The sequence below is a fragment of the Furipterus horrens genome, unplaced genomic scaffold (genome assembly GCF_987537825.1).
Source record: "Furipterus horrens unplaced genomic scaffold, mFurHor1.1.pri manual_scaffold_1, whole genome shotgun sequence".
Classification (NCBI taxonomy): domain Eukaryota; kingdom Metazoa; phylum Chordata; class Mammalia; order Chiroptera; family Furipteridae; genus Furipterus; species Furipterus horrens.
In genome coordinates this window covers 198,971,612-198,991,842 of record NW_028327171.1, presented here as the reverse complement: position 1 = coordinate 198,991,842, position 20,231 = coordinate 198,971,612, and the positions used below count along the sequence as shown (strand labels likewise).

Here is a 20,231-nt window from a genome sequence, read left to right as displayed (position 1 = left end):
TTGACTTCCTTTCTCAATGTGGCCAGGTGATGCAAAGCTTCCTTGCATTTCTTGTTTTGAGTCAAGACGTCTGTGAGGCGGGTGGGGAGAAAAATTGGGTTCTGTGTCTGTTTTCATGCTGCGTCTTCGTTTGCACTGTATAGGGTCAGTGGCAAAATCAAAGATACAGACAAAAAGAAGGCAGCTTTAAACTCTTTTGCTTGGCAGGAAATCTACATTACTAATTTAGGGTCGGCTTTAATTTGAATGAATTCTCACTGGGTGGAAATGACATTTCTTTTGCAAATTGCAGAGAGCAAGGTGAAAGGATAAGAGGTAAAAAATAAAAAGCAAATCATTATGAATCATTGGGTAACTATTTACGTGATTGGTAAGTGTATCCACTTGCACCACTAAATGAAAATATTAAAGACATAAAAATAAATAAATACATAATTTAAGAAAAAAGTTATTAATTTTATATGGTGTGGTGATCTGAAAATTGAAAAATTCCCTGTGGGCTTATTACTTTATCCAACCCACTGGTCCTTTTTAGCGTATGAGTTGAAAATGTTCAACACAGACAGCTGACAAAAGCCTGTCACAACAATAAATGAAATATATCTGCAACACTTTGATTAAAGAATAATTTAGCTAAAGCAATATAAACTGATGGGATGAAGTATTCTGAGATAGCCTTTATTCTGTATACTTCGTATTCTCCTCTAATTCATAAAAAAAATGCCCTCATCTTAATCATAGTTACTTTGAACCTAACTAAAATGTGCTTTAAAATTCATGTTCTTAATATTTCTCATTGTAAAATGTTGGGAAACTGGTGAAGCAATTCTTGAGGTGGTGCTCCATTTGCTTTACAATCAAGCACTCGAAAAATGGTATTCATGAACTGTGGCCACAAACCATTGACAGTCAAACTTGAGGGTGTTTGCACTGAAGCCTGGGCTGTACATCTGAAAAACTAATGAGGCCTAAAGGAGTTTGGAATCACAAGTTTGTGAGATGAAAAGAAAATGCAAAAGAATATTCAGTTTGAAGGAGAAAGCAGAAGAAATTAATTTGCAAAAGAGAGACATTTGTATTACATTACTTTAGTATGTAAATAAATATACATACCCTTCGTAGATTATAGAAACTTTGATATATGTAATACATTTAATTTAATGTAATAACTATGTAGCCTAATTTTAGCATCAATAAAGATTTTTTTATACTTTGTCCACTCTAACTTGTTTTACATAGGGCCACTACAGAAAATAAAAATTCTGTGTTTCTAGGCCAAACGATTAACTTTATGTAACCTTAGCATATTATTGAATCAAAGATATAAAATAATAAGTGCTATATGTAGAGATAATCTGTACATTTTACTAATGAATAAATTACCAAGGCAAAATGTTCTAATTCCAGGAAAACAATGTAATTGAATTACAGATTATGCTAATTCAGTTTCCTTTGATTCTTGCTTTGATGCTGATGGCATTTCATTTATGGTTGCTATCATCTTCAGAACAAATTCTGCATACATATCATTTATCTGTATTTATCAATGAAACCTGCTTTTGATCCTTTCCTAAACTAGTGTTCTTCATTGGTTTTTAAGAAAGTTAATTAGGCCATCAATTATGAGGCCTTGCTCATAAATTTTCAATGTGTTGTTCTTTCTTTGTTCATTTTCCATATTGTCTACCATGTGTATAAATGATGATCAAAAGACTGGAAAATGGAAATACTTGGGTTTTTCTCTGCGTTATATCATACTTTACTGATATGTCACCTCAGAATTTTGAACTTCTTCATCTTGATCTCTTTTTGCCTTAAGTGCAGCGGCTTTGGACTCATTGCAGTTCCCTATTATATGCCAAACTTTTAAAGAGAAGGTCTTTGGTTTTAACCAGCTAGATATTCCTCAAACAGAGCTTAGACCTGGCATTTAGCAAGTATTCTTTAAATACTTACTGAATAAAGGAATAAGGAATGAATAAATTTTGAACAAATTCAATAAAAACATATTTAGAGGACACATTTAGGCTTTCATCCTCTTGGAGCCTTAAGTGTCAGGTGTTGAGAGTTATAAATGGGACCTTCCTCCCATTTAATGATGCAATAAATATTTAATATTCACCATATTATATATAAAGTATAATGCTAGGCACTGTACAGGAGATTGCAGTTAAAAAAGAGATTCATAATTTGCTACCTGAAACTCATGATCTAATGTATGAGGTAAATAAAATTATGCAAAACTTTGATACCAATGACCCTAAGATTTGCTTTATCTCTATAATTACTCATTTAATCTGTTTTTCCTGTCATAGTATAATAGAATTCAGATGACATGGAGCAAAATGCTTTTTGAAGCCTATGATTCCCTTAGAAAAATATAAGGTATTGGATTTTTTAGTAGCATTTTCAAAAAATGTAATATAGTACTTAAAATGTATTAACTTAAAAATAAATACCCTATGGTATTTAAGCACCTTTAAAAATAGCATATTTTCTAATGTTTTTAAAATCCCATTTGCCTCATATCACTCAAAGTGGTATTTTATATTTTTCATTTTACTATTAAAAATAGATTTGATATCAAAATATTTTATAAATTGAGGTAAATTTTAAAGATATGATGATAAAATAAGTATTTGACCTTTGTTCATTAAACATGACTAAATATTTTTAGATAGTAATAAAAATAAATGCATTTATATAACTTAAGTTTACAGAAACATGTATATAATATACTCTGAGGAAGAGATTATTTTTCAAGTTTCAATATTACTAAAATTATAGACTCTCAAATTCTGCTGTTATCATTTATATTGCATATTACTTTATTACTTAAAAATCCTATGTACTGTATGCAATTTGATTAATTTTAACTGTCTTACTTGTACTATAGTCTCTGAAGTAAAGTAGAAAAGTAGAGCTGTTACTTAGGGAAAAAATCTTTCAACACCACGGCATTTATTCAAGTGTTTATTTCAGACAAATATTTATGATGTAGGCATATTCATATCATTATGGTAATTAAAGAAAACTAATGGCAGGACAGATTATATTGACCCTGTATATCTAAGTTATTACCATTATTGCCACTATTATTTTTAATAATTAAATAATTTTTAAACAATACTGTCTCCTTTTTTTCAAACAAGATATTTACTTTTTGTTACTAGTGTAGTAGGACTAGTAAGAACTTTTCTAGCAAATGTAGCTGATTTTATTTTTTTTGTTAAAACACTATTATGTCATAAAACATAATTTTCTCAACAGAACCTTTGATGCACAAAAATGTTTTCATACAATATAGGTGATAGTCTGTACTGTGGAATATAATGGGGGAATTGTGTATAATTGAGTACATCAAACTAGGCACATCTCTACAAGAAAGGTAAGATAGGGATAATGCTAAGTAAATTTGATATTTTATATAAAAGCAGCAAGCACAGTGACAACTATATAGAAGGTGCTCATAAAGGTAATCAGTTATAAGAGTGGAAGTAGTGGTAGTTAGTGTAATAATAGTAGTTGTCCTGTTGTGAATATCAGCAGCAGAAGTTAATTTGAGCAGTAGAAAGTATCCTTCTGTAGAAACTTAATCCCCATGACCTAATTTGTTTTACCTATTTTTTTTTTTTTTGTACACCACCACTTTTTACAAGGGATTTGAGGTAACTGTGTCAGCTAAGCAGACTTTAGCATGAATTTCTTTATAAGTTTTTATATTCATGTATCAACAGTAGAGATTGTGTCTGATACTAGGTACGGGGCCTGCTTAAGGAAATTAGTGTAGGATTAAAAGAGCAAGTTCTAGAAAAAGTAAGTGAAATATTTCCCAGTAGTGTAATTCAAGAGGTTAAATCAAATGTCACCTTTGTCATCATTTTATTAATATCATTTCCTTTGTAAGATTCTTGTTAAGTTCATTAACTTAAAGCCTAGGTGCATTTTATAGTTTAATATAATTTTGAAATAATCTACTGAAATGTAGTGAATTGTTAAGTTGTGATTGAAAGTTAAATGTGTTATTTATGTTAAAAGGTTTTATGCATTGTTATTAAATATAAGACACTAGTGCTCTGATAATGTTGTTGAAGATGATGAAGATAATAACTGGAATGAGAATAGGTCAGTACCCACATTCATTGTCCAGTAGATGAGAAAGATATTGATGTCTCTGGTTTTAATGAGCACATCATGAACCTAGTAGCCACCCTTGGAAATGTAATCCCCTGTTGTCAACAACTGCTAAAGCCTGATGTCATTAATAAATCCATCCCCGAGAAGAACATGGTGATGTTTACTCAGGAGAGAGAATCAATCACACACCTTTGTTGGTTGGCTTAAAGGGAATTCAATGAAGGAGTATAACTAAAAAAAATTACCATAAGCATTTGTGAAAAGTTAAGGGGAGACTACTCATTTCATTTGTTTTATCAAGGAGACATTTAAAAATATATTTAAACCAGTTTGGTTACTGAGTACAGCTTGGAGACTATAAAATATAATTTTTCCAGTAAATAAAATCTCAGAGAGAAAGAGAATTATACTAGTTAAGGAAATGACTGATTTTGTCTGTTGTTTATAAGTATACATTTGTCTTAATGTCCCTGAATTGCATCAGTCAAGCTTTTTAACAGTGAATGAAAGAAAAAATCATGTAGGAAGCTTCGCTATTGGAAAATTAGGTTACAAAGTGAAAAAAGAGAAAAGAAAGAGAACAATGAATGTGTATATCCATCTACCATCAATATAGTCATTTCTCTCTGTCTGTCTATATAGTTATCTATTTCTCCGCCTGCTTATGCTTCTGGATATATATATAATGATAAATGTAAGTAAAGAAAATTGATATTAATATAAGTATCTATTATATATATATATGTATGGACTGTGTTAATAGTGCTTTATCAGACACTACCGATGTTTACTACCTCTAGGAAACCCCCAAGGCATCTCCACAAACAATAAAATTAACCAGTTGACCCAAATTTATAAGTCTATACTATACTAGGATTTCTCAACCTCAATACTATTGACATTTTAGATCTGTAAAGTCTTTGTTGGGGGTGGCCAAGATGTGTTCTGTGCATGTATGATGTTTAGTAACTTACCAGATCTCTGTCCACAAGATGCCAGCCTTTTCAGATGTGGCCATTGTAAATGTCTCTAGATATTGCCAAATGTCTCCTGGGGAACAAAAGTCCCCCAGGTGAAATGCACTGTTTTATAACATGAAGGATAATGGAAACCGACACCCATAAATATATATCAAATCACAGATGCTATTAAAAACATGTTAAGTACGCTGAAAACTACATCAGACACATAGTGCCTTCTAGTCAATTCTAAAAGGCATATGATGTCATTAAAAATAATTTTTAAAAAAGAAAATGTCAGTTTAGCTTCAGATAACCCAGTGTTCCTGTAGTATTTGGGAAAATTCTCTCCATAAACTTGTTCTTTGTCCCAGTTAATGACATTTCTGTCTCGCAAGCTAAGAACTGCAGTCATTTCTTGTTTCTTTTTCTTCCTTAATGCCCATATCCAGTAAGTCTCTAAAGTATTTGTTATTCCACCTCGGATAGATGGCTTGAATCTCAGCCCTGGCTATTCTGTATTCACTACCGTCATCTTTTATTGCCTGGCAAATTTTCCCTAACTCTTCTCTCTCTAACAGTCTCTTATCACCCTCCTTTATTTTTACACTACAACCAGAAAGATAATTCCACAAAACAAGCCACAGCCTAATTTCCCTGTGGATAGCACCATTAAATCCCTATTGCCTGAAAGATAAAAATCTGAATTTCTACATGATTTTCTTTTTCCCATTTGGGGCTCCTATGCTCCTGGTCTCATTTTTTATTCAAGGCTTTCTTAAGACATTCTGCCATTAGACATGTTATCTTCTCTACCTAGACCTCACAAATATGCCCTACTAACATACTCATTTCCTGAGTCTGAGTAGAGAAGATTTTATAAGAGGAATACTATGCAATCTGAAATTGATTTATTCCTAAATTTCAAACATCACATGCTAAGATGTGAAGACATAAAGGGACACCTTTATGTGCTTCCTTGTTTTCTTCTCCTAATAACTTTGTTTTTATGACCTTTATATTGCAAATATAGGACAAATACTAGAAACTTCATAAAACAAATAACATAGCTTAAAGAGTATTTAAAATCATACACTCTTATAACTGCCAATGTACCTCAACAAATAGCACTTTGCTAGCTCTGCCAGAGACTTAACTACATGATCTGTCCTAATATTGGATACTTTTGTCTACAAAAGTAACCGTTGTCCTTAATTTTATAGAACTTGTTTTCTTGTGTTTATTTATAATTTTATAATAACCAAATAATGTATCTCCAAAACCATAGGTTTTTTTAAACATTTTTTAAAAATTTAAGACTTAATTATAGATTCCTCCTTCCTTCACCAACACTGTAATTTATCCATTCAAGCCTAGGACATTTTTTAGTAGGGTTTTCCCAAGCCTGTGTCCTGTTGACTGCTTACTCATGATAGAGTTTAACAAGTTCCTCTGTCTTCTGTAGTTCCTCTGAATTGGTGGTTGGGTCCAGAAACTATTATATGCATGTTCAGTCCCTTTGCTATAATCATGAGTGGTGGTGAGGTCAGCCAGAGGCACATAGCGAATGGCTGTTGTTGAGAACAGTGAAGGGAGTGAGATTTTAGTCTGCAAGCTAATGACTTAGCCTGGCACTTGCGCTGGCAGAAGACAGGAAACTCTATGGCAGAGCAATCAGCATGAGCTTCTTGTTTAAGCTGTTTCACCTTGGATCTGGGGACATTTCCACAGGGGTGAGTGGGAAGTGCGCACAAGTGAATATTATACATAAAATGGCTTTGTGTCACAGTTGAAAAGCTCTGAGTTTAGGAAATCCCGGTCTTCTAAAGAGGGCTGACAGAAAATTTGTCCTTGGCCCTGGAGGGAGAAATTATTGTTACATTCCAATGTTGTTTGCGATAATGCAGCCTTGAAAACTTAGTCCAGAACAAAGGCTGTTTCAAGCAATGTAGAAACGCTGTACAGAATTGTCTCTCATCAAAATTTTCTATTATTGTGACCTGTTGAATATTGAAAATCTAGAACTAGTAATTCATAAGAAATTTTAGAATGACACTGCTTAATTTTTAAAATAAATTTTATGGTTAGAAAACTTTTAGGTTTACAGGAAAATTATAATTACAGAGTGTTCCCATATAGCTCGCATTCACTTTCCTTTACTGTTTACATCTTACATTAGTAAGATTGTTTTATTTGTTATAATTAATAAACCAATATTGAATAATACTGATTTTAACTTTCTTATTTATTCATAGGAATATTTTATAAAGATATGCTGTATTTAACCTATCATTTGGTTACTGAATGTTATAGATCATATAGAAAGAAAGAATAAATGCTTAATTATCTTCTTTTATTTATTGGTTATTAAAAAATGAATTAGTTCTATATTATTGTCTAAAGGTGACTAATTTAATTTAATATTGTAAACTCATAGATTAAAAAATATTTTGAGAGACTCAATACTTTGTTATTGTAATCATTTTCATAATTTAAATTGCCTCATCAATGGCCAGGAAGTGTCTCCTGCAATTGGTTTTTGAGCCCTTTTTGACATGACCATACTAATTTGTGATAGTGTCCTCAATATCTCATATAACGAGATGTTTCAGGCTCATCTTGTACATTTATTACTCCAGACCCAGAATCTGAGATTTCTGCAACAACAAAAAAGTATATTTCAAAGTACATTTCAAGAAATCACATTTCAAAACCATAGCCTAGATGCTAGGTCCCTGGGTATTTAATAACCTAAAGCAAAGCATAACTTCTAACACACCCTACGGTTTGTTGAATGAATGAAACCAAAATAGGCAAAAAAGTCATGACATTTAGAAAATATTTCAAAATCAATATATCTGTACCTTGTAAATAATATATAAGCTATCTGAGAAGACACTATGTGATTTCCTCACTTTAGAATCCCTATAAAGGGAAAAAAGAGTGGAAAGTGTTTGAAGGTGAAGTTGTTTATTTAAGTCTACTGAAAAAACACACACAGAGAGACACATACACAAGTGCCTCTCCGAGTAAGATATTATGTAAAAAAAATGTGAATTCTTGCTCAGGAATGGAAGGGGGTGATGTGTGACAGTAAGTGGGACAACCTTATACAAGATGAGGGATGTTTAATGCATGAAATTCTAAAACAAAATTTATGCTTAAATAAACAAAGATATGAGAGAAAGTTTTTGAGACACTGTATATTGTTCTTGGCTGAGCTTTTATCTTGGTGCCATTCTTGTCATTAGACTAAGACTGGAAGTGATCAGAATAATAAGCACCGTGAGAGTGGAGCCCATGCCTGTTTGGTGCACCTCTGAGCCTCCAGCATCGAGAACGGTGCTTCTTACAAAGGAGGTGGACAATAAACATTTGTGGAGCACGTAATTGGATGGATGGATGAATAGATAGATAAGGCAGAAAACACAGAGACTTAAAGACTTTTTTAAGGAATGGAAATCAAGTGAATATTTACTAAATACCTACTATGTGCCAATTACTTTTAGTTATTAATTTGTCCAGTTTATAAAATTTAAGAAAACTTTCCTTTTCCTATTCAGTAATTTGATTAAGAAAGTACAAGTTTACTGTGTATGGTGGGTTCTATAAATATGGAAGGAACCCTTTGTAAAGTGCATCTGAGACTAATAATAATAATAGTAAAACAAATCACAGATTCAGCCAAGTGCTACGACATAGGTCATGCAGTTAAGAAGTAGTTCTCCAAATTGAAATAACATGCTTTTTCTACTCCCATTGTTGGTTGTCCTGGAAGTAGTTCTCAACCTTTTTATATTAGGATTTTTTTTTCTTTCTTATTTACATGGTACAGTCATGTAGAAAGTCTCATTTGATTCATTCTGCATATCCATCTGAACAGACCTCAAATTCATTGGTACATATGAGAATGCTATTAAACTTTTTTATTTTTATTTTTTAAACATTTTAATATAGTTATAATTTAGAGAACTCAGAATCATGCTATAGGTACTTCTCACAGATATTCTGACTTAGCTAATATTTTCTGCATAAAGAAAACTTAGAGTACATTACTCTCAAGCTACAATTTTAGACTATATATCAATGCATATTACTTTCAAAAGGGAGGAATTCTTACCATATTTTGAAATAAGTATCTAATATACTTGGGATTTTTGAATTCTGGAATAAGACATTGTTGTTTTTTAATATATCTTCTTTCACTTATTGTTTTTGTCCATGTGACTTTAAGCAAATTATTGCATTTTAGTTTCTTGACTTGTAAAATAAAGATAATAGTACTTAAAGAGTCAATGTGTCTAGGAATGTATAGGGCATATAAATTTCTTCAGTATAGAAAATGCTATATAAATATAAGTTAATATAAATATTAGGAATGGTAAGAAGACACTTAGAAATTTGTGACTTGCATAAATATACTTAAATATGTAAAGCATTCTGATAACTGGTCACCAAAACCCTGATCTCGATTTATGTTATATCTGTATTGCTGACTGTATCCAAAGATAGCTATGGTATATCTGCTGTATTTGTTTGACTTGAATATTAAGAACATCCTAAGTAACATAAGACCGCATCACAGGAGGAAATGATTCAAACAAGTATTTATTCTTTATAAGTTAATTAAGTCTTTTGTTTTCTGTTCTGACAACCAAATATTTACACTGATATTAAAGTGTATTTTGGCAGTCCTGTCAAACCCAACCCTGATACTTTGGCTCTCCTCTTTCTGAAATTGTTCACCCTTTTCATTTAAAAATAACAGACTAGTCACAAAAGCAGTCGCCTCTAACTTCTGAATTCAAAGGTCACTTCCCATATGCTTTTCAAAAGAGGCAGCTGTTGTCATACATCATTTTGTGGAGGACTGTTTTCCTCCTTTAACTGCTGAGAGGGGGGAAATCACATATTAAAATACCTCAGACTTGAACCTATCCAGCAGTTTTCTCATCTCAGGTGCTACGCAACAGAGGCAGCATGTTGAACAAGGGGAAAGATGCAGGACTCACAGAAACAAGGACAACTAATACTGAGAGCAATTTACTGGGATTTACTTCCCAAAACAATCCTAGGAATTTGGGACCTTAGTATCAGCATTTTACAGATGAAAAAACTCAGGCACAGAAAGATCAATAATGTTCCCAATATAGTGCTGCTAAATGCTGGAATGTGAACTCAGGCCATGTATTACTTTGCTAGGATTGCCATAACAAAGTACCACAGACTAAATGGCTTAAACAGAAGTTCATTCTCTCTCAGGTATGGAGACTAGAAGTCTGCGATCAAAGTGTTAACTGGATTGGTTTCTTCTGAAGCCTTTCTCATTGGATTGGAGATAAGTGTCCTCTCCTGATGTTGATTCACATCATCTTCCCTATATGTATGCCTATGTCTTAATTTCTTTGTCTTTTAAAGACATTGGTCATATTGGATGATGGACACCCTAATGACCTCATTTTAATTAAATGACCTTTTTAAAGATCCTTCTCGAAATACAGTAACATTCTAAGATACTGGGCAATAGGGCTTCAACATATGAATTCTGAAGGGTCATAACTCAGCCCATAGCAAGCAGACTGACTGGTGCCCACATCTTTATGCCCTATGTAGCATTGATTATTTAATTAATTAATTTTAATATATGTATATTGTTTGCATATCATTTACTGTTCCTAAACTCCACAAACTACTTGTAAATATTTGTGTAATTGTACTAAAAATATGATGAAATGAATCATTTTAAACGAATTTGCCCTATTTCTCAGAAGAGAAATTTAAGGTAAATAACTTGTACCAGGTCAGTAATTAATGGAGTCAAGAGTCAAACTAAAACCTATCAGACTGCAGCACCCAAATTTAATCATTGGGCTGCATTATCCTAACCAGTTTCTCTTTGGAGAAAAAAGAAACTTCTCAGATGTACAATATAAATAAAACTTACAATGCTTTGATTCATGTGTAACTTCTACCTGTATGAAAAAGCTGACAGCTGATCATTTTTAAGTGCTATCTATAGCTAATAAAAGTGTAAATCAAAGATCTCCAAATGTCCTTACTATCTTGCAATATAGTGTATTTCATTTCACTTAAATTTAATTCCCCAGATTATTGAAGATTAATGCGTACAATTACTGGGAAAAATAAATGCAATACCATCTTTTAAATAGTTGTCAAAAAGGGTTAAAATGTCAATTTGGAATTTAAGCTTAAAAATGTAATTCTATCTGTATAAACACACAGAAATACACACACACACACACAGACACATGCAATTGAGATTTGTATATGATTACCTAAATGAATCCACAGAGGCTCCCAATTTAATTTGTGTAACCTAACTCTAGTGTAACACCTCTATGATACAGGGATATGCCAGATATAAGGTCTGGAGATGAAAGACCACTTGCCAATGTAGACCTGAAGTGTGGCTTTTAGAGAACTCTCTGGACAGCTGAGAAAGATATAGAGGACAAAGAAAAAGATGATTATTTTGAGAAGGGAGTTAAGTAGTCCTCTTTTCAGTAGAAGTAAGGTATATCCTGCTCAGAAGTCACATGATGAGCGCTGGCCGAGTGGCAGCGTTGAATGAATGGCCCGCACATTCTTAGAAAGTGAGGGTTGTAGCGTTGGTAGCAGCCCAGAGACTACTGGCTCCTGGTGGCGGAGGGTTGGCAGTTTTGCTGGAAAAAACCGAATCTGAGTCTGCGCCCACATGGTGTTATTCCGTGCTGTGTAAAATGAACATGGATTCAACTCTGCTGCATTTGGGTCCGTGATATTTCACATTACTCTATTTTTCCAAACATAATTAGAACAGACTGAGTCTCTCCTTGCCAGACTGGCATAATCATGGGAGTTTTAAGGAAAGTCGAGGAAACTGAAAGCGAGATTCCAAAGCCAAATGCACCACCGCATTTGGAGGTTTTACGTGTGAATGAGATCGTCGGTCACATTGTCTCTCTACATGCAGCAGGAATATGCAATGTTTTCTAAGTGTTTACTAATTTTTCCTGGTAAAGTTCTTAATATTATGCCATAGTTATGAATGTTCTCTTCTTTAGACATTCCCAGACTTGCTGTAAAGGACAGGGAGAAAATTAATTGCCTAGGGAAACTTAATGGAAAACCTCACTGATAGAGAGGTTACAATTTGCTACAACATTTGTCACTGTCAGAGAACACACAAGTTCTGCAGTCATTACCAGCGGAGGGACTTTCCGCCCCTGCCACCCCACCCCCGTAGTTCTCTACTCCTTACTCTTTTCTGTGATACGACAGATTATTTAATTTCAAGTGTATGGACCATAGTAATCACTGTGGATGTCTTGACTGATGGAACATATTAGTATTATTTAGGTGATATATAAGTGGTCATGAGTACATAAAACAATGGAGTAGAATTTAAGGAATTCAGAAATACTTTGACTTGCTGCCAGTTGTCTTAACAAAAGTAAAGAGGTACATTTTCAAATGATGCTGCTATTAAAAAAAAGTATCCAACAAACATAGTTTGTATGTATAATCTGAATAGGAGAAAATCTACAAACCAGAGTTTTACTCACTTAGCCAATTGCTTTTAATTACATAAAATTGTTCCTAAACATGGATTAAATGTTCAGGAATTATGAGGTACAATTTAACTGCAATCAGTTAAATCTCAAGGTAGACAAAGGGGCATGTAAGGAACTATTTACTACTAACACTAAGGACCAAATTAGAGAAAACAAATAAAAGAATAAAGGAATTGTGTCAAAAAAAAAGTTGTTATTATTTGTGAGATGAAATACAGATTTAAAAATAATACTGATTTTGTTTTTGTGAAATGATCTGGAGGTAAATGGAAAGCTCACTGAAGCAATGCAATCTTTCTAATCTTTGATTGAATAGCACCCATTGGAAATCCTAAGAAGTTTATAACAGCAGATGTCACATTTTTCTTAAAATATTATATGAGAGTAATGCTTATACACGTTTGTCCTTTAGAACACACTATGTATTTTTCTTAGGTTGATTGGTAATATGGTATGACAAGTTGGTGAAATCTATTTTCTTTTGCTGTTTCTTTTGATTTCCATCATCAAATGCCACGAACTAAACCAATTGCCCCCTGGGTTAGAGAAGTTTTGAAGCATTTAAGGTCTTAATGACCTTCAAGTTCTATTCACTATTTGAACAAAGCAGATGTTGAAGCATACATTGACAGTGAAAATCAATCAGTTATACTCAGCAACAGCTTACACCATAAGGAGAGAGTTATCTTTAGGTGGGTATTCACTCTTCGGTTGACAAAAATAGGCAGTTTTCTGGGATTAAAACTTACTGAGTCAGAACCAGAGTCAGGGGTTCTCCTCTCCACTGGGGCATTCTGTTGATGTCTACTACCACTGTGGTTCTTGAGCACAAATCAGGATTGTGTTGTTCAAACAACGTTTTTGTTAGCAGAATGTTTATGAAACATTTTTTCATGGAAAACAATACATCAAAAGAAGTTAAGCATAGCTTTTTACTTGTCAATTCCATTCCATTCAGCAGCCATTATTGAATGTTTGTTTGGTGCTGGAGTCTGTCCTAACAGCTGTGATATACACAGAAAAAATATAATTGAGAAATACATTGCAACTGGAAGAGGCAAGATATAAACCTACCAAAGTTATGTAACAAAGAAATTAAAAGCAACAGTTCTTATGAAATGATAGTATAATTAGTTTTGTTTTCCAATCTGATTCTCCACAGAGAATTCATCTTGGCTATTATCAGAGATAATCTTTCTAAGAGCCAGCATCTGTTGAACACTTAGTGTTTGTCGGACAGTTTTATTATGTCTTCTAAGCCTTATAAAACCTTTCTAATAGAGCTATTGCTATTTTTTTTTAACAGATGAAGAGACTGAGGCTTAGTAAGAAGAAACAATTTGATGATCACGAAGCTAGGAAGCACGAAGCTTAGGTTTTTAGCTCAGCTCTGCCTTTTAAGAGTTGTTTTTATGTTCACGAAAAGGTCTGAAATAGTTAAAAAGGTTGTGTTTCTAAGATCATGATGCCTGAAAGGAGAGGAGCAATGGATAATTGGCATGATTGTGTGATCTTATCAGACTTTGAAAGTTAATTGACAATTTTAGATACCTCTTCACTTTTACCAGGGTTGCTTAGTGAGCTGCCCATATTAACACATAACCATGTTATTGACTTGTTTTTAAAAGGATATTAAATTGCTTATTGAGTATTCATGATAACAGATGCTACACAGGCTTCATTCCCATCTATAATTTTACCTGGCACCATAATTCAGTTTAGATATGTTGCCTAGGTTGAGTCAACAATCATTAATAACCAAATAAACTTTTAACGGTGAACTCCAGGTCACAATACAGAAACTGTCGCTTAAACTACACCAAGATTTCTGAAGACAATTGCTTCTGCACCAAAGCAGAGTGTAAATAAATTTCAAATGAAATCTAGGCATCATCCTGAAGGAATTCTACCTTCACACGGATGGCTTCAGAGTAGACTAACTTTACACTGCACATTTTAAAAAAGATACATTTATCAGAGTCTTGATCAGACTATTACATCTTTTTCAGCATTAAACTGAAAGTAATCCAACCATTACTCTTTCCTGTGATTTTATTTGCAATCAGTATGCATTGTAGCTCATGTTATCTGCAGTGGAGTATCTTGAGATATTTCAAGGTATTTGTGCACAGAAGGGCTTTAAGAGTATCTGAAAGGATGTGACCATGAGTACCCGAAAAACAGAAATCTTGGGAAATAAAAATCAAGGCATAATTTGTTGTTTTTAAATATGAGAATTTTAAATTTCTCCTCTATAATTCTTTAAAAAGCCTTTTATTATGTGAGCCCCTCCAACACAAAATAGAGCAATAAATCTTGAGTTGAGAGATTTGCTATTATCTTTTTTCCATATTATTTACATTATTTTTCCAGGTAGGAGAAAGGGATATGTGGGATAAGGTAAATAGGGTCTTCGCCATCATTGCCATCAAATAATTCACCATAGGCGAATTATATATTACCTACTAATGGTGGCTTTGTTCAAAGTGTGTTAAACATACACATCCTTGGCATTAACATATAATGATGTCCAGAGTTCACATAGCAAAAGGCTATTTGTTAAGCTAATGTTTAAATTGCATACACTGTTTTTCAAGACCAGAGAATAACAAGCAGAATGTACAATAAAAGAGACTCATTTTAGATACGGAAATCTCAGGTATAATAAACAATTCCTCCAATCCTTGAATCTCAACAAAGAAGTAACTCTTGCCTTAATCTGAACATTTTATGAAATCAACAAAATTGTTTCTAATGATAATTTAATGAATACTCTAGAATTAGAAATACATAATTTTACAATATAGTTCAAATATAAATACATTAAATAATATGTGAATACAACAATGTTCTTAGTTATGGTTTACTTTCTCTTGTAACCAAAGGCACTTGGAGCTTCCTATTCTATGTTGAGTTCATCCTTTATGTGTTCTGCATCGTTCTTGGCTCATACCTATAATGCTTCATACATACTAGAGCCCTTATTATTTGCTGGCTATTTGTAGCCTCCACTCACATGTGGTCCAAAAGCTGTGCTGAGTGACACATCCTTAACAATTAAAAGCTATAAGGAGTTCATCTCCCCTACCACACTGTAAAATTGCTATTGACTTTTCTTCTTTGCTCATAAGCCTCTTTTTTTTTATCTGAGTGACTTCACCTGTGTTTTCTCTGATAACCTCACTTATGTATTCCTTCATCGTGTGATAAGCCAATGAATTTATGTAGCTTTTGATAAGAAGAATCACTCCCTAAGTGGAATTAGAGCTAATGGTGAGCCTATTAGAAAGAATGATAGATATTATGATGTATTTTTGACAACAGAATGATTGGTAATACATCCTCTACCCCCAACATATATCTCAGTGCTGTCATTGTAACCTAAAGTGCTTGATAACTGTTGTATATAAAGTAAAGGGTAAACTATTTTCATAATTAATGAAATAATTTTAATCTTTAGACCAAATGATGTTACAACGTGTTTGATTATCTCTCTGCTACGAATTTAAAGGGATGGCAGTTCTAAGAATTCAAAGCGATAAGAGTTTGACCATTTAAAGGACTTGTAGGACTCTAAGGCTGGATTATCCCAGGCAGGTGTGATTTCAGACGAACTGTGGTCAACAACAGTGCATGTCACTGTGACTTTTAACCCCTCTTTTACATTCATCTAGCATTCATCTCTTCAATCCAAAATGCACAATATCTCAGGAATGCTCATTGTGACTCAGAATTCCCAGTCTGATGCCGGACATGAGTAGCTTCAGGTGTTCTGTGCCTCTTCATCTCTGCCTCTACTCCACCAGGATTCTTTTCTTCTAGGTGTTTAGTGGTAGCATGCTCATTCTTAAGAATTATAGAACCTGGGGAAAAAGCATAAGTGGAGGCCTCCATATTTATGTATTATTATTTGTTATAAATCAAACAGATATTATTAAATCAAATATACCTTTGACAGGTATATCTTTATACCAACTGGCTGGCAGGTAAACTGTTGAATTTTTTTAGACTTCTCAGGAATATCTTGTCTTACAGAGAGATGGGCTCCAACCCTTGGGCCATCCTCTAGCCGGTTCTTTCCTGTAGTATGAGAGGCTGTGCACCACAATTGAATGCACATTCTAACCCACACATCCAAAATCCATGCACTCGCCCCAGAGACATTTGTTCCTGGACCATCTGTCCTTCGATGGTGCCTGGGCATTGATGGCAGAGTCTATTATCTGGGGGACAGAACTGGGAAAGATGATATCACTGGCCTAGGATGAGGGCTCAGGGCTATTTGAGAATGGAGTTCTAGAATCACAAGGGATTGAAGCATAGACTAGAAAAGATGAGTGCTGACTCTAGATGGACACTTCTTCTGACTCTGCAGACCTTGCCTAGTGGTGAAGATGTGGCCAGGGAACAGCCAGAGTGCTTGACAAATATTTGTTGGTTTCTTATACTGTGTATGCCAGCACTATTCTGGTCACATGGGGCACATGATTAAACAAATCAATATAGGGCTTATATTGTGGGAGAGATAGACTATAAATACTAAAGGTAGTAAGTATACAAACTGTATAGTGCATTAGAATGTGTGAAGATGTAATAAAAGTTAGAGGAGATGAAAGGTGGTAGTGTCGGCCTCAACTGAGAAGTTGAGATTTGTACACAAATTTTAAGGCAGTGAGGAAATTAGCCAAGAAGAAAACAAGAGCAAGAGAAACTTAAGCCTTTAAGAGTATAGTGAGCACCTTGAGATAGGACCACAGTTGTCATGTTGGAAGGAGATCAAAGAGATCAACAAAACTGAAATAGAACAAGGAAGGTAGAGAGTTAAACAGAGGAGTCAGAAAAAAAACAAAACAAAACAAAACAAAACAAAAAAAAAACTGATGGCCAGATCACACCACTAACCAGCAGCACTATCCAACAGAAATATAATGATACCCATTAAAATGTAATTTTGATCTTTGTGTAGCACAATGAAAAGGTGAAAAGAAATGGGTTAACTTTAATAATACATTTTATACAACTCAATTCATCTAAAATGTAATTTCAATATTTAATCTTTGAAATCAAGAGTGATTACACTTACAACACCTCTCAATCTATACTAGCTGCAGTTCAAGGGCTTAATAGGCAAATATGACCGGTACTTACTGCACTAGACAGACCAGATAGAGGTTTTGACTCATCATTGAAAAAAATTTGGTATTACTCTGAGTGGCTTGGGAAATGTTTCAGGGTTTTAAGAATTTAAGCATCATGCCCTGGTTGGTATGGCTCAGTGTACTGAGTGCCAGCCTGCAGATTGAAAAGTCTCCAGTTTGATTTCCAGTCAGGGCACATGCCTGGGTTGCAAGCTAGGTCCCGAGTGGAGAGTATACAAAAGGCAACTGACCAATATTTCTCTCACACATTGATGTTTCTCTCCCTTTCTCCCCCCACCCACATTTTCCTCCCTCTCAAAAAATAAATAAATAAATAAAATCTTTACAAAGAGAATATAAGCATCATGACTTTATTTATGTTTTAAAGATCAGGGGTGTCCTTCACTGAGAAAACACCATAAGTGATCAAGGGTAGAAACAGGGAGATTTATTGCAGTAATTTTAATGAGGAATGCTGGTGGCTCCGGTGATAGAAGTGACTGACATAAAAAATGGTTGCATTCCTGATCATTTTCAATATGGGACAAATACAAAGGATTGCATTTGATGGGTGAGAGTCAAGAATGATCTCAAGACTTCGGACTGAAGAACAGGAAGGATGGATTGACTTCCAGAGATGAGAAAGGCTGCTGGATGGGGCAGTAGAAGAAAGATGCCTGGTCATTTTTGGAATCAGTGTGTCTGAGAAATGAATTAGGTACTCTTGTGGGTATGTAAAGAAGAAAGTTGGGCATGAGTCTAGAGTGTTTTGGGAGAGTTTGCAAGTGAAAGTTTGGAGAGTCTCATCCTCGAAACCCGGTAAGATCACCCATGAAGCGAGTAAAAGTGGATAGAGAAGAGAATTCCAGAGATGGAGCACTGGGACATCCAAAATAAAGAGGACTAAAGTAACATGAAATTGACATTAAAGTAATATAAAATATTTTAGTAATTTTTCAGTTTATTTGATGTTCTTAAAAATATAACATGTTCATAGCTGTCATTATGATCTTGTTCTTTTTTTTTTTTTACTGAAAAACTATACCTTTTAATGAAACTAAAGGTTTTTGATGACTTTTTGCATTAAAATGCCTTACAAACCTTCAACTAATTAACTTATAGGTAACTACATTAAAAAGTAGATGGTAAAAATAAAAATGTACTCATAATCAGATTAGTGACTATAATGTCTTCAATGTGTATTTTTATGTGTTTCCCAGTCATGTATAGGGCAGCTCTGATAGCTATAGTGATAAACACCAAGTTAACTTAACAGTTTGAACTTTGTCCCACAATTCACAAACAGATACATCTTTGTTTTATTTGTGATAAGCTTACTCATTTTCATTTTTAGATAAAGTTTGATTGATGGTTATGTGTTCTTACTCATTTTAGTCTGTCAACAAATGAGATCTTTATGCCTTGAATTATATTCAAATCTCAGGTATGAAGAATGCTTCATAAAACAAGATCCATTATTTTATTATAGGCACATTCATGAGTTTAAAAAATAAAACTCATATTTCAAATGAGAGTTTTAACTCTTTGTGATCGTGTATCATCAAGGAAATTATCTACAATATAATGTGGAAATGGGTATATTATTAAAACTGAAAAATATAATTAAACGATTACACAAATTTACTGGCAAACAGTCTTTAATATTTTAACAGAGGCATTTGTTTGTGTCTTTTCAGTCAATTCGAGAAGTCACAGGATATGTGCTCGTGGCTCTTAATCAGTTCCGTTACCTGCCTCTGGAAAACTTACGCATTATCCGTGGGACAAAACTTTACGAGGATCGATATGCGTTGGCGATATTTCTAAACTACAGAAAAGATGGCAACTTTGGACTCCAAGAACTTGGATTGAAGAACTTGACAGGTAAGAAAATATATAAAATAGCAAAAATACTATCATTACCAATATAATGTTATAGACACACACGTGTGTGTCTCTGTGTGTGTGTGTATGGCTACTGTAGTATGTGTTATGTTGAGGAACATTATAAAACATTTAAATATCTGCTATTTATTCATCTTGTGAGAAAGTATGCCATATGATTTCCTTGTTTCATTTATAGATACTGCGAGTGCAGTCTGAGGGATACCTTAATGCTGTTATCTCAGCTGAACAGAAGTACACTGTTCAGGAAATGCTCAGTGACTGAAAACTGAGATATGAAGCAGGTTTAAGAATGTTGTGTTTAGTGGTCTCAGGTGAATGGTGGACCATATCATCAAATCTCTGCTAAAGCAGCTCTCACTCTCGGTAAAGCTCAGTAAATGCACAAGTCGTTATATCTAGCATTACGCACAAGTCCTTATTTCTTGAAAAACATACCTAATTTATTAATTCAGTTTTGATTTCTCTTCTTTAGTAACCCACTAAATACCACTTGTAATTCCTTCTCAGAATTTTTA

The 20,231-nt window shown here is 33.7% G+C and overlaps 1 protein-coding gene across 1 annotated transcript in view; it reads left to right on the top strand.

Moving 5' to 3' along the window:
* Positions 1 to 19,911, top strand: part of LOC150022607 (receptor tyrosine-protein kinase erbB-4-like) — a 521,194-nt gene extending 501,283 nt beyond the window's left edge. The window contains exons 3-4 of the mRNA XM_090288254.1: positions 19,506 to 19,692; positions 19,892 to 19,911. Of these exons, the coding sequence (XP_090144380.1) occupies positions 19,506 to 19,692; positions 19,892 to 19,911 (207 nt within the window). The remainder of the gene's footprint in view (positions 1 to 19,505; positions 19,693 to 19,891) is intronic.
* The last annotated feature ends 320 nt before the right edge of the window (positions 19,912 to 20,231 follow it).